Here is a 15,710-nt window from a genome sequence, read left to right on the forward strand (position 1 = left end):
CTCTAAACCACAGTGGAGAGTGGGTATGTAGACTGCCCTGTCTTCTATTACACGCAATCTACTGATTTGAATGGGAAATGTGTAATACTTTATTTTCCCTGTGGTGGCGCTGCATAAAAATTTACCCCTTATTGCCAGGTTTACCCACAGATTATTGGTAATAGTTGGAAGTCCCAACAGGGGGATACTTACTGAATATTTTAGTGTCAAATGATCCTTCACTGAGTATTTCCAGAAAAGAGAATCCCTTTAAGTAAAGCACTACCTTATCAGAATACAGTTACTAGAGCTGTAGCAGTTTGGGACATACATCCACTAACCTGAAATTTTGCTAGTAATTTGCTTCTCCACAGTGAATGAGGAATATCATGAATGGATAAACGCAGGTTGTGGTAACTGTCTTTGAACATCAGTGGCTTTGGTTCTTCTACTAGATATCCTCCTAAGGTCCTCTCCAACTCTAGAACTTCCTGTAAAAAAGGATGAAAATAAATGGCACTGTAAATATAACTAACTGTACGTTACACCAAGAACAATAAAATTGAGGCATGGCAATAGAAAAGACCCTGATGTCTATCCAGTCTGTACTTTTAGTTGGAATTGCACAGCAACAAAATTCATTATTAGTCAGGCATGAATGTTCCCATGTAAACAGAAGATGGTCAAAAATGGAAGCATCCTGCGATTTATCACGCTGCCTTGTGCTGACAATACTTGAGCTGGGTAAAGGCATGGACCTAATACATCAGCACTCTTTATCGGCAGCAGTCTACATATCCAAAAAGTGCCTTGGTTTTTATCCTGATACAGGATAAAGATATTGTTTATATATCAATAAAATCACATACTAAAACGTGTTCTTTTTTCAAATCTGTTTTTATTTTATGATTGTAGAAACATTTTTTATGAGCCTTTTTGCCCAAGTGGCTGTTAACAGCATTCAGAGGTAAACATTACAGCAGCCACATAGACTATAGGAGCCTTTAATGTGTAGCATACTCATTTTCTTCAAAGAAAAAGTATTCTGGACATGGGTAAAATTACAGAATCACTACCTAGGCTGGTCATACATGTGATAGCTGTTAAGCAAACATTTGGTTAGCAGCTATCATTCCTGTTGACTCCATACCCATGAATGTTCAGCTTGGCCGAGCCTTTATATATTCTGAATCGAGAGGAGAGTTAAGCTGCTCCCAGGCTTTTCCAATAGCAGCTAGTTTCTCCAAATACATAAAAAATTGGGCAATTAAAACCCAACATGAATTTTTAGGTGGAGACTAGGGAGGACCCCCATACACAGTAGAAAGACATCTGTTTCCACCAAAAGTCCAGCTGACTTTATCCTAATGTGTCTGGGGGCACTAAAAGAATCTTTACCAAGCATTGTTACTTCATAACAAATATACAAAGGATAAATATGGCACAAAAATCACTGAACATCCTGAAATTTGCAAGATTTCAAGATTTTATTTAACACAGTAACATGGAGAAAAAAAAATAAAAAAAATTTAACGTTTAACATAAAAACTGGATCTAACACAATAGGTGCTTTTCTCATGCCGCCTTCCCTTTAAGGCAACTTTATCATTTGCTGCCCTGTGATTTGGCGACTAGGCAGCAGGGAGTGAAATGTTATTTCTAATTATGTAATCAAGGTAAATCAGAACCCCACTTCACATAAAAATAAATGACATAATATGAATAATTAAATATCATTTTCCTAACAAATATTAATTTAAAAGATAATTTGAAAAACATTTTATTCCCCTAAAACAGGAATTACAGAATATCATTAATCATCATCTTAATTAGAAAGCCTCAGAAGTAGCAGGCTCTACAGAGATGTCCTAGAATATTTAAAGAACAGGAGGCAGAAAACGCGAGTCGGCGCTTACTTATTTATTCAAGTAATCTCTTTGTTAGTTTGTTTGCTTAAATTATCTGGTGAGATAATTAGGTCATTAGGAAGAGATTCGCTCACTTGTATGCAAAACTTGAGAAGTAGTAAAAATAATTACTTTTTTGCCCTTTAAACACTAAGGAAGGTAACTAAGAACATTAATTACCGAGAAGCTACAAGGTTAGACATCTATATGTTGCCTTAATACCAGTCATTTGAATATTGCAAATGGTGAAATAAGAAAGCGTTTGGGAGTTTTTAATTACCGTGCTCTTTTTATTACTGAAAATAGTGTTTTAGCGCAGCATTTCAAAAAGGTCTGTTCATTCATGGCTCAGTATCAGCCCATTTCTGAGACTGATTTATGCACTTACTAACCCATTTTTGAGGCTACCTGAGTTTAATCCAACTGCTATAAAAACATAAATGGTTTACATTATTAACCAGAATTCGCACAGAGCTGGCTTTAGCTAATGTCACCTATTCATTTTCTAACTCATTCCACATTAAACCGTTAGTACCTTGTTCACAATTGAAGAAACTGCTGTAAACATTGATAAAAAAAACCCAAAAAACTTTTAATCAAGTTTATGCTGACTCTGATTAAGTGCAGTGTCTGTCCTAAAACAGCTGGTCCCTCTACCCTCCCACCACTGAATGACAGTTTTGGCTCATAGGTCATAAGGAGAGGAGCTATCCTATAAGGCTCCTCTTTTACATATTTGGTTCAGAACACCATTCAATAAAATGCTAATTTAGAAGACACCTAAAGTGTCTCCTGCTCTGGTATACCCAGCATGTCTGTTTAGTACATAGACTGTCTATTAGTGATGAGCGAATACTGTTCGATCGAATAGATATTCGATCGAATAGTAAGGTATTCGATCTATTGAATATTATCGAATAGTTTGCAGAATATTCGATAAGCGTTCAAATCCCCCAGCTTCCGTTTTTTACCTCCAAGTGGTCGAATAGATGTTTTTAAATAATCGAATACTTGTTCCCATAGCCTTTAATGGGATCGAATATTCGGGAGATATTCGTATGAATATCAAATATTTGAATATTTCACTATTGGCTCATCACTACTGTCTATAGAGCTGCATTTGTCCATCTCTGGCAGCTCTATAAAGAATGAATGGACCAGCAGAGTGCATGTGCAGTCTACACAAGGTACCTCAGAGGTTGGGCCCCCAGGATCTCTTATTTATGCCCTATCCTGTGTATACAGCATTACATGTACAGATGGAAATACTCTTTTACATGCCAGCTGCCAGTTTACAACTACTGAATAAAGGGAACTAAAACTTATACAACTTTTTAAGGGCCCTATTACACGGGACGAATATTGTGCAAAAAATAGTTAAATCGTTTGAATTTAAACGATAATCATTCTGGGTAATTACAGGCAATGATCGAAAAATCGTTCTTATGTCGTTAATTGTTGATTTAGATCTGAACCTAGAATTATCGCTAATTGTTCGCTGTTATTCCACGTTCGTTCGCTCAAGTTCCGGATTTTTTCACTAATCGTTCAGTGTAATTGCACATTGTTCATTGTTTTGGTGGGATCAGAAGGAATAAACGATCTTAGTAACGATCACAATAACGATCATAGTAACGATCGTAACTAACGATTATCGTTCTGTGTAATATGGTGATCGATTTCAGGTTAACGATAAACAATCTCGTTTGCAATTGTTTATTGTTATGGTGCGTTTACACAGACAGATTTATCTGACAGATTTTGGAAGCCAAAGCCAGGAATGGATTTGAAAAGAGGATAGATCCCAGTCTTTCCTTTATGACCTGATCCCTGTTTATAGTCTGTTCCTGGTTTTGGCTTCAAAGATCTGTCACATAAATCTGTCTGTGTAAACGCAGCATTAGTTAATAATTGTTAAAAATCGTTTAGTGTAATAGGACCCTAAAGGCTTCTAGGTCACTATGGGATCAGAATGTAGAATAAGCTAAAGCACTATGTACAGCCAAAGAAAATATTCATATATCTTAAAGAATTCCTTCTGAGTAAAAAACAAACACACACACACACACACACACAAATACCTTTAATGCATCAGGCGTGTCTTCTAAGCAGTAGACCTTGAGGTTGTATTCAAGAGATGTGGAAAGAATTGGTGCAAATATTGCCAGCTGCAGCCTCTTTATTGCTGATCTGGAATAAGATTCTCCCACAAAGGCATAGGTTCCCAACTGGTCAAGTAAAATGTGACAGGTCTGGCTCTCGAGCTGGCAGTAACATGGTGTGTTGAGTGTCTCTTCATTTAACGTCACAACTTCCTGGAAATGGCAATCATACATTACTTATGTGCACGGAAAATTCATTCTAAGAAATCATTAGTTCAGCTGGTACATATAAGCATGTCATACTCCTAAAAATGTACATCTACTGCCGTTTCTTAAAATGTACCACTAGAGGGAGCTGTAGGATACTATAATGAATGCAGAAATACAACCTTGTTCCTTTATTTTGTTATAATGTTATTATTGTATATCACAATCTCTCTGTGTTACTACCAGCTCCACTAGATGTTACAGACTATTTTTTTTTTTCTTTTTATGAAGGCAAGTTGATCTGCTAGTAAGTTTGACTAGAAGTATATAGGATTATTATTCAGAATCTCGCATAAACTTGTACAGAACAGGAACCCTAAATAGAATGACAATGCTATAGAAGCACTTCTTGGAATGCAGCTTTACATACAGGGTTAAAACACAGTTGGTAATAGGTTACAAGCTGGATACACCAATGGCGCTGCATGTTTCTATGTGGACTGAATTCACAGCATTCAAAAGGTCTAAAGGGATTTCTCAGAAATTATTAGATGTAATTCATCCACAAAGTCGGCTGGTCTCCAATTGGGGTCTCCAATCTGTAGCTTCTGCAAATCTGATCAGGACCCATGTGTGAGACCCCTGCCCTTAACACAGCACCACCCAGTGTCTAACAGCATCTCTACACACCACTTGTAACCAGAGGAAACCTATCTTGAGACATTATCTAGAGATCCATTCATACCTCCCAGTTTCCTTGGTGAGACTGAGTCTTCAGTTGTAAAATCCAGTCTGATGTGGCTATATCTGCACAATGAGGGATGGTCAGAATGACAGGTCTACACAGCAGAAGTCCAGTGGGCCCGCAAGTCACTATAGGACTTAAAATTGTTTGTGTCCCTTCTGAAGGTAGACTGCAAATAAGGGAGAGTAACCACAGAGATAAGTAACACAGAATATTATCTTGCTGGAAGAAAACTGTAGCCCAAAATAAAAAGACGAGTACATGCATCATTGACAAAAATCAAATCTTTACAGACCCCTACAAAAAGCCATCAGCCCCCAAGACTACAACAGCACTACTTTGTTGAGGGAACTTTTTTCTTTTCTGGCCGAGCTTGTGCTTGATATCACCCCCACCCCCCTGCCATCATCATCATCAGTTAGAAGAGTCATGAGGCCAACATACATTTGGACGGTAATCTATATATATGGTCAGCTTTAGTATTAAAGGGTCCCTTATTTGCATAGGTCTTTGACATGTCACTGAGACATCTCAACAGTTTAGATTGGTTGAGGTCTGGTTGTTCAGATGCCCACCAATCATTGGAATGAGCCAGGAGAATAACATGGCTGTCCGCTTCACTCCCTGTCAGCGATCTCCATCTCACAGCAGGAGGCAGGCTCCATAGACAAACAGCCCTATTCCACCAACAGATCTGACGACAGATTATCTGCCAAAGATTTGAAGCCAAACCCAGGAGTGGATGTGAAAAGAGGAGAAATCCAGTCTCTCCTTTATGACCTGTTCTCTGATTATAGTCTGTTCCTGGGTTTGGCCTCAAATCTTTGGCAGATAATCTGGCGTCAGATCTGTTGGTGGAATAGGGCCTTTAGAAGGCAGCCATAACCTGCAGCAAGATGCAAAATGCACTGAGCTGACTGAAGAGTTAAACGCTCAGCCCCTAGCTTCTCCCTACTCAATCTAATGATCATTGGTGGTCCAAACACTCAGACCCTGACTGATAAAATATTGTGACATGTCTCTGTCCCTGTCCCACACCATGTTAAATAGCTAGATCCATTACATCCTATTGTTAGGGTGCTGAGCGTAAGGCTAGGGTTAGAGGACATTTGCTAAACAATGAAAGCAATGACTGTCAACTTTTAGAATATACAGGGGTAAATAATATATAAGACAACTAAACTTAATGCGTTAATATGCAGTTGTGAGCAAAGCGAAAAAAAGTTCCCTCAAGGAAATAAGTGGAAATTAGGATATTATGTCCATTTATTTATAAGGAATAAATATAAAACAATACTTACACTGTGTTTTCTCTCTTATTAATCATTAAGTACATTTCATAGTATTTTCCCTGTGGAATAGCTCCATGCGGTATCAGCAAACTGACTCCTGTCAAACAAGACATGTATTTATACAAAAATATCCATGAGGACCAAGTAATGAGATCATAAAGAGGATCCTAAAGGGTCCCCCCCTCATTATAAAGAAATTAACTTCCATCTGTACACTGCATGTCATGTAGACCCGCTAAGGCCACCATATGCCAATAACACTAACATTTTCTTGTACTGATGTAATTCTTTAGGAGAGATACACAGAGATTACTTACACAATGTAGAATTACTTCTAAAAAAGCTTTGATTGACTAATAAGATATTACCAAATAGTAAAGCATAGATAAATAGATAGATAGATAGATAGATAGATAGATAGATAGAGGAAAAGGTCCCTTGCTCTTTTCAAAAGACACAGACTAGAAGCACATCATCTGTCTGTAACATTGTGGCTTATGAACATGCCACTTTAAGGAGCAATAATTGCACAGAGTTCTTCTCAGTGCCAATTACGTTGAAGTACAATTTATATTAATGCCAACATGCTGACATTTCCATAGCTTTTAACAACTTTAATAGCACATACATAAACAAGAAAAAAAAAATAAATCCAGGATTGAGTTGAACTTGACAGGTGCCTATTAGAAAACTAGTTATTTTAAACAGGTGCTCTGCATGAGATGCATAAGAGGTAATGCCACAGACAAATTCCTTCAAACTCCTGGGTTTTCAGCCAAGGAAAGAGCTTAAAAGGAATGTGTTATTAGAAAATGACCCGTTGCTTAAATCTTGTTTTTATGTTAGACATATTTAACAAGACATTTTGAAAATGTTTTTCTAACTTTCCATTAAACTATGTACATTTTAAAATAAGCCTAAAAGCTTGCAGTTTTCACTCTGGCCACTAAGCCTAATAATAAGCCAAGACTTCCTTTTCTGTACAGAGAACTTTTTAGCAGTATTCCACTTTTTAGCAGTCCTCCTGTGACCACAGATAGGATTGAAGGCAAAAAAAAAGAAAAACACGTTACGGGAACATAGCCAAAAGGTGACATCGCTATATAGATAAGAAAAGTAAGACCATTCTATTCTATTCTAAATCAATGAGGTGAGCTGCAGTTAATAGAAAAAAAATTGAAACACATTACAAAAAATGGACATGGCTTTGATCAGTTAAAAAAAAAAAATCCTTGGCAATATTACATTAACATAACAAGCACCATCCCAACAATTATTAGTGGCACATGGGAAGACTGTTACATCTGGCTATAAATATGGCTGAAACCACCAACTTACCTGTGTTTGGGAAAGTCAGTCTACCCCCAAGGCTCCCGAATGTCCCAGTTACACTGTTACTAGAGTCACGGGGCAATGTCAGGAGATGCTGGCTACTTATAGTCTTATTCCTTGCATTTATAATGTTGGTATCAGATGGGTATGTCCCTAGGGGTTTTGGACCAAGTAAGTCATCATGTATCCCAGGAGATGACCCAACTGGAGAGGAATTGAAGACTTTTATCTTTAGGTTCGGTAAAGGATCTAACAATGGAGAGTTGGTCATGGGAATTTTGTCAGCCGAGTCTTGTAAAGCATACATATGACCACGATATATATTGGCATTGGCAGTTAAATCTGGCTGCATTGATGGATGTAATAAATGGGAGTTGTCTGCAATAAGAAATATTAAAAAGGTCAGAATTGTGACAATTTCTCAGCATAAAATATTACACTTTCTGAATACTTTCATTCTCACTGGCTTATTATGAGGAGGAGTTTGGACATAGTATAAGATCATCCTTGCAATTCTTCATTCAGACCCCTCCACCATAGACATACAATGTTTGTTGGCAGTGCGCTCCTTGTTACATAAATGATTACTTTATTGTTCACATGAATATCATCACAGCCTTTAAGAAACTGTGAGGAACTAAGCCTCAGTAGCTCACTGTTTACCATGAAAATTAGTACATGACATGGACAATCACAAACACACACACATATACATATTTAAATGGCATGTCTCAGGGAGGTGCAGACAGTAATTACAAAAACATACAGTCAGTAATTACAATTCCCAGAATAGAATATTGCAGTTTTGGGCTTCATCTGTTTTGTTATTAAGACCATCTGCCAGTACCTCAGAATATGACAGTTAATGAGCATTCACAGTAGTAGATAGGTAATGGGGTCAAATGTATTAGCCATACCGTGCCTAGAAGTCTTGAAGTTCACAGGATGAAATCCGCCTGTAAGGGCAGCTGATGAATCTGTGATATCTGTGTCAAAATCACGGCAGTTACGTCTGTACACTACTATCCCGACAGCCATGAGGATGATAATGAAGATGAAAATGGCAACGACCAGACCAGCATAGAGAGCAACATCTCCAGTGGAATCCAACACTAGCGAAGAAAAAAACATTACTAAGTAACCTCTTGACCACAACTTCTACAACTACAAGATGTAGAAGTGGATTTCTGAAAAAAAAAAAAAAAAAATACAAGTATACATAAGCACAGAGGTCACTTCCTAACACTAAATAGTCTACAAATGTTCTCTTGGAAAGTTTTCGTGCAGGCAAATGCTGGTTGGGTGAGAAAGACTTGGAATGATCAGTATGTGTGTGTAGACACTGAATAGGAATTTTTGAGTTACATAGGTTGCCGGCCAAATGTCAGTATAGGGAATGCTTTTTTTTTTTTCTCTTCAAATTTTTATTGCGCTTTGAAGGTATTGGGGGGGGGGGGGGGGGGGGGGGGGTCATGCTTTTATAGCAGGAATGCGTGCATTTTTACCAAGAAGGATAACAAAGGGATTCATGGTTATTGTAATTTCAATAGGTGTGTACCACACTTGTGAAATATTTCACCTCTTATAACTATACTGTCAATCTCTGCCTCACAAAGTTTTAAAGCTGTAAAAACACAATGGCCCAAATTTTACTAAAACTCTCAAACTTATTACAAATTTACTAAAGTACAAACTAAGGATGCATTCAAACGTCCTGTAGGCACATGATCTGTGCTGCCACCTGCACTGCGGAAAAATAGGACATGTCCTAGTGCAGATCACGGCACATAATCCCCCCTACCCGCGCCTGGCAGCAGAGATGAGAGGAGAGCATGGTGTGCGCTCCTATCATCGCATCTACTAATCACCTACTCCTCTGTGCTTGGGCGGCGAGAGGGGGTTGGGCTCCGGCTAGGTGATCCGTGCCGCGATCCTCCTCCGGATTGCGGCACAGATCATGTGGATAAGGCCTTAAACTAGACAGACAACCTTTAAAAGGTTCCACATTTATCAGGCCGTTCAAAAAATCTGTCGCACTGGAGATTAATAAATCTTGGCCTTTACCTTCCTCTACCTTCAAAATGTAATTAAAAAAAAAACTAAATCTGATCCCAACCTAAAAAAGGTTTAAGATAAAGATCACAATCAAAGCAAACACTATAATAACCTACACCACAATAACCAAAAGAAATTCTTAGTACACAAAAAAATAGAAAAGAAAATTGTTGGCAGAAATAACCACTTGGTCCATCTAGTCTCCCCATGTATTATTTCCTGTCTTACCATCTTAGATATATACAGATAAAGACATATCTGTATCCCAGACAGGTTTAACTTCAGTAACTGTAGATTTACTAATCACATCAACTACTCTTTCAGTAAATAAAGGTTCTGTTCCTTACCACAATACTGACCGAAATATACGTAGTGTGAACCCAGCCTTAGGCTGGGTTCACACTACGTATATTCCAGTCAGTATTGTGGTCCTCATATTGCAACCAAAACCAGGAGTGGATTAAAAACACAGAAAGGATCTGTTCACACAATGTTAAAATTGAGTGGATGGCCGCCATTTAATGGCAAATATTTGCTGTTATTTTAAAACAACGGCTGTTGTATTGAAATAATGGCCGTTATTGACTGTTATATGGCGGCCATCCACTCAATTTCAACATTGTGTGAACAGATCCTTTCTGTGTTTTTAATCCACTCCTGGTTTTGGTTGCAATATGAGGACCACAATACTGACTGAAATATACGTAGTGTGAACCCAGACTGAAGCTGTAAAATAGCCAATAGCAAAAACCCTGACTTTGCCCTGAGAGTAAATGGAAAAAAGCTGTTAAGGCAAAACACCTCCAGTTTATAAATTATGTATGTTGATTTTGTATATCACCCATATTTCACAACAACACACAATGGACATTCTTAATTTCCAAATCATCATCTAGTGTCTTTGAAGTTATCCCCCGCTGTATGTATTGTGGCTGTGGGCCGTTTACTCTGTATGGACAGCCTCAGCGTACTGCATTCCCATTAGAAGTTCACAAGAAACCACTGTGTTTTATAAGACAACCTTCCTTTAAGAATATGTTAAGGACAATCTGTCCTTCAGTGGATTTTACTGACACATCATCTGACTCATGCCTTATGTTCTATGGTGAAACACACGAGTGACTATTTTAAACAGATGACAGCAACCACTTATAATCTTTCGCTTAATGCAGGTGAATTTTTTTTTTTTTTTTAATAAATGTTTATTGTACTATTTCCAAAGCTTCCTTTCCTAAAGCGATGTAGAATTGTTTTAAATAATTTATACAAGTTATTTAAATATTTTATGAAGTACTTTAATTAATTGTTCCTCCACAGACCCTGTTTATACAGCAGTTTCATATAATGTTTGTAATAAACGATCTATCGCCTCAAAGATGAAGGGAATTTTACATCTTCCCTACAATGCAGTAACTAGTTTTATACCCAAAAAAAGTTATTTGCTGATGCTGCCATACTTAACATGGACACTGCACTTCTGATCATTAAACATAATGAAAGAGCAATAGGTTAATGGGATTTAAATTACACTTGGCCCTTTACAGTGGTGGAGATAACCATTGTTGTTAGCTAATACAATATCTTTAAGGGAAAGTTTACAATGATTTTTATTATTCATTAGAGAGTCCTTAAAGTGATATTGACTCCCTCCATCAATATGTGCAGTTCTCAGCAACATTTAGAAGATTCCATGCTGCACATATTTACTTGTACTTACAATTGTACTTTTTATCATTGATGGACAGTGTCATTTGGGCAGGGCTTCACTGTTGATGTGGCCCGTCTCTCCGCCTATGTCAGCGACGTAGGCCTGGCCACTAAGTTACGTCATTGGAATGGGCCGCTCCTACTGCAGTGGGGGGGTGGGATCCATCTTCTGTGTCAAAGGCACAGTCAGGCAGTGACATTACTGTATCCTTATCGGTTCTTACTGCTTCCCGGCCAGAAGAGGCCAATTCTGATAATGTCACAGAGGGGCGGGGACTATGAGGTTAACATAGGCAGGAGGAGGGAACATCGGAAGTGAAGCCCCACCCAGATGACATTGTCCATTAATGATAAAAAGCATTTTTGGCCAGAAAGACAACAAAGACATGTTTTATACATGCAAATATGAACTGTGCAGTATGGAAAATTCTAAACGGTGCTGAGAACTCCACATATCAATAGGGGGTGACAACATCACTTTAAGGTGAACCTGTTATGTTGAAAATGCTGCTCTATGTCCAGGAAGCATGTTACAGAAAAGAAGTGAGCAGACTAAAAGTTTTGTTAAAAAGATTCTTTTTAATTTTTTTTAAAAAGGTCAACTCTGGGCATACAAGTCCTATGGGTGTAGTGTGCATGCAGTTGTAGCAGGTTGGTTTAGGGATGGCAGCTGGTCACTAGTGCAAAATGACTCGAAATAGACTCCATTTGCTGCTTCTCATAATTGTAGCCCAGTGTGTTATGGGTGGTTCTACAAAGGACTGCTAGAAAGCTAATATGGGCTTGCATCACCATGCACCAGCTACAGTATGCAGAATTGGATGGATTATTCTATTATACTACATCTTTATTCCTGGAGTGCACTGCGATGAGTACTGGTTCTTTTCTCTTTTTCCACTGTGCATGTGGTGTTGTGACAGATGCCCCAAACTGAGCAAAGCGTAAAATCATATGACCCCGTGTTACTGATTCAATGAAGCCAAAATGATCAATCATGCAAAATAAGCAAACGGAAACAAATAGGATGAGCAAAAATGAAAGAGATGAAATAAAACTTACAATGGCTTTTTGGCTCACCTAACACTCTCTTGTCTGTTAGAAACAAAAACCAAAATGACATTAATGACATGATAAAAAAGATGGAGGGATTACAATGATGTCAATGACAAATGACAATTAGAATAAAAATGTACATGGTGATGGAATGTGAAAAAAATCTGATTATTGTTAAAATCTGAAATATGATGTAAAACTCAAAGCATATGGAGACAATAGAAATTATATATAACTGGAATGGTAACCAAATACAAATATAATCAATAGTCTGATATCTTCCTGGGTGGAGAATGGTTCTGCAGGTATTTTGCTAACTAAGGGTATGTTCACACGTACAGAATCCGCAGCAGATTTGATACTGTGTTCAATTATTTAGTTACATTGACCACAGTTACAAATCTGCTGTGGATCTGCAATATCAAATCTGCTGCGGATCCAGTACGTGTGAACGCACCTTTATGGTGCATTCACACCTACAGGATCTGCAGCAGATCTGCAGCAGATTTGATGCTGTGTTCAGTTATTTAAATGAAATCTACTGCAGAAAATCAGCTGCAGATTCTGTAGGTGTGAACACACCATTAAGATGGTTTATAGGACTAAATTGTGTCAACTAATAAAGTTTGAGACTAAAGACATGCTAAGAAGCTCTCTGACACCACCTTTTGGAGGTAACTTTTCTTTCGATACAGTGTTTGAGTTTTAAGAAACCTTAGAATATGACATTTAATAAACCAATATACTGGCTATGAAGAGGACAGCTGGTCTGGGACCAAAAAGCTAATGTTTTTCCTAAGGAGAGCAAGAAAGATATGTGGAGACTCACAGGCCATTCATGCTCCACTGGGGATTCTGGAAAGAAGGATATGCACTTAAAGATGGCACCAGAGGGCTGCTTTACATATGTTTTATCCCAGAATTCCCAGTGGAGCATTAATGGCCTATACGTCTTCACATGCCTTTATAGGAGAATAATTGAGACTTATACAGAAGAAGAGGAAAAAAACAACAACAACAACGGCTACCATGAAGATTTTTACTGGAGCACTTACTCTGCATACACAAGCCATCTGTGCAGTTTTTGGAGTCGAGCAGCATTCCACTGCAATCTTTACCACCGTTTTTTGGAGTCGGTGCATTACATTCTCTGCTTCTCCAATGGGTACATTCAGTGCTGCAGGCTGACCATTTGCTCCACTCAGTCCATCCTCCATCAACTGCAAACCATGTTATAAACAGGAATAGAACATAAGTCTACAAGACCATATATATAATATATATATATATACCGTATATACATATATATATATATATATATATATATATATATATACACACACACACAGTGTCATGTTGCTATTACTCTAAATATGTGCATGCACAAATACCTGGGCACATAGTGGTGCAAGCTAGTTTCTGGAATGGTTGACCATCACAAAAAGCACCACCATTTAAAGGTGTTGGATTTGTACACATTCTTGTCCTCTTCTGTATACCTCGCCCACAGGGGTTGTTACATGGAGACCATTCAGACCAGGATGACCATCCTCCATTCACTAAACACAAGAGAAATGCAGATCGGTTTTATCAGCAGACATTCGTACATCCAGTTCATAAGAAACAGAGGGCTACAGAATACACTGAACGCTTGTGAAACATATCAGTGCTGATAATACGCAGAGGAAAAATCAGCAGAGAAAAATAATAGTTATCTTAACTAATGACTTGAAAATATTTATAACCATCTGGTAAGCCAAGGTCCAGTCTGGAAAAATCTATGCCACCCACCGTTGACTGGGTAGAGTTGGCACACAAACCCTAATAACAGGTGCTATGGTTATTTAATTATAAGCAGATGTAATTAATTTACTAGTCTGAGAGATGCAAAGCGCTCTTTAGTTCTGTTTCCGCAGACATCTGCCACTTGAATTGTGAGCTTTTCTGTGCAGAAAAATTAACCATCAGTCAAATTATTATGATTTCCTTGGATTAAAAGTATGCATATTTTCCCTAATGAACACTATTTATTTCTGCATTGTCTCATGTATCCTTCTGATTAATTTAACCATTACGGTTTTTAAGTCTACAGCTCTAATGCTTTCAATAAGCAGTCAGTACATAGCTTCCATTGATGATTGCAGCTGACCAACAGGGGGAGGGGGTTAGACCCGGGATAACCTGGTCACTTTACTATCTGAAGATCTCTTAAAGGCCATTATCACACACATTGTTACAAATGTATATGTAAATGAGAAACTCTTAACACACATGGCCTGAATTAGGAACTATGGCACAAAAAACGCATAAAGCACCATATATTTAATGTATTTATTTTTTTTGCATGTGTTTATAGGTGGCCTAAAGGCCCTATTACACGGAACAATTATCGGCCGTATTAGTCCGATGATCGTCCTGTGTAATAGAAGGCAACGATCAGCCAACATGAACGATGTCGGCTGACCATTGCAGTCATTTGTCTTTCAACGCTGTGATAGCAGTAATCTGCTACTGTCGCTCTGTGGATCCTCTATGGGCTGCATGAACGATCTAGCAACCACCCGGGAAGCCCCCCGATCCTCCCCTGCACTTACTTGCTTGCTGCCGACGCGGGTAAAAGCAGCTGCAGCCAGCAGGGAACGAGTGGCAAACGAGCGCTGACTGCTCGTTTGCTCCTCTGTCGCCCCATGTAATAGGGGCTTAAGACCTTGACATATTTTTGTAGATTTTTTTCCCCCTAATTTTCCATTTTATTGTTTACTAGAAAATGTACCCGGCGCTGCCCGGGTATAACATGTCAGTGTGTTAATTTGATTTGTTCTAAGGTGCCCAGGAGGCCAAGCTAAAGGTATTGTTTCATCTGAGTTAATCAGTGGAATTAGTGTATACCTGTAGTGCATAGTTGGAGGGGTTCTGTATACCCACAATGTATAGTTTTTAGGGGTCTCACATTTATGTGTGCATAGTTGGGGGGGCTGTATACCTATAGTGTATAGTTGAGGGAGGTCCTGTATACCTGCAGTGTACAGTTGGTGAAGGTCCTGTATACCTGTACTGTATAGTTCGGGGGTCCTGTATACCTGTAGTATATAGTTGGTGCTGTATACCTGTAATGTATAGTTGGTGGAGGTCTTGTATACCTGTAGTTTATAGTTTGAGGGTCCTGGATACCTGTAGTGTATAATTGGTGGAGGTCTTGTATACCTGTAGTATATAGTTTGGGGGTCCTGTATACCTGTAGTAAATAGTTTGAGGGTCCTGTATAACTATAGTATAGAGTTGGTGGAGGTCCTGTATACCTGTAGTGTATAGTTTGGGGTCCTATATACCT

The 15,710-nt window shown here is 38.4% G+C and overlaps 1 protein-coding gene across 3 annotated transcripts in view; it reads right to left on the reverse strand.

Moving 5' to 3' along the window:
* Positions 1-15,710, reverse strand: part of UNC5B (unc-5 netrin receptor B) — a 142,255-nt gene that overhangs the window by 5,775 nt on the left and 120,770 nt on the right. The window contains exons 6-14 of one of the 3 annotated variants that reach the window (XM_069980628.1): positions 13,771-13,938; positions 13,435-13,599; positions 12,404-12,418; positions 8,482-8,676; positions 7,571-7,942; positions 6,242-6,329; positions 4,941-5,109; positions 3,968-4,201; positions 321-470 (exon numbers count right to left, since the gene is read on the reverse strand). In XM_069980628.1, the coding sequence (XP_069836729.1) occupies positions 321-470; positions 3,968-4,201; positions 4,941-5,109; positions 6,242-6,329; positions 7,571-7,942; positions 8,482-8,676; positions 12,404-12,418; positions 13,435-13,599; positions 13,771-13,938 (1,556 nt within the window). Of the gene's footprint in view, positions 1-320; positions 471-3,967; positions 4,202-4,940; positions 5,110-6,241; positions 6,330-7,570; positions 7,943-8,481; positions 8,677-12,385; positions 12,419-13,434; positions 13,600-13,770; positions 13,939-15,710 lie in introns of all 3 variants that reach the window. The other 2 variants (XM_069980627.1, XM_069980630.1) reach the window with 2 other exon arrangements.

This window comes from Dendropsophus ebraccatus, chromosome 8 (genome assembly GCF_027789765.1).
Source record: "Dendropsophus ebraccatus isolate aDenEbr1 chromosome 8, aDenEbr1.pat, whole genome shotgun sequence".
Lineage (NCBI taxonomy): Eukaryota > Metazoa > Chordata > Amphibia > Anura > Hylidae > Dendropsophus > Dendropsophus ebraccatus.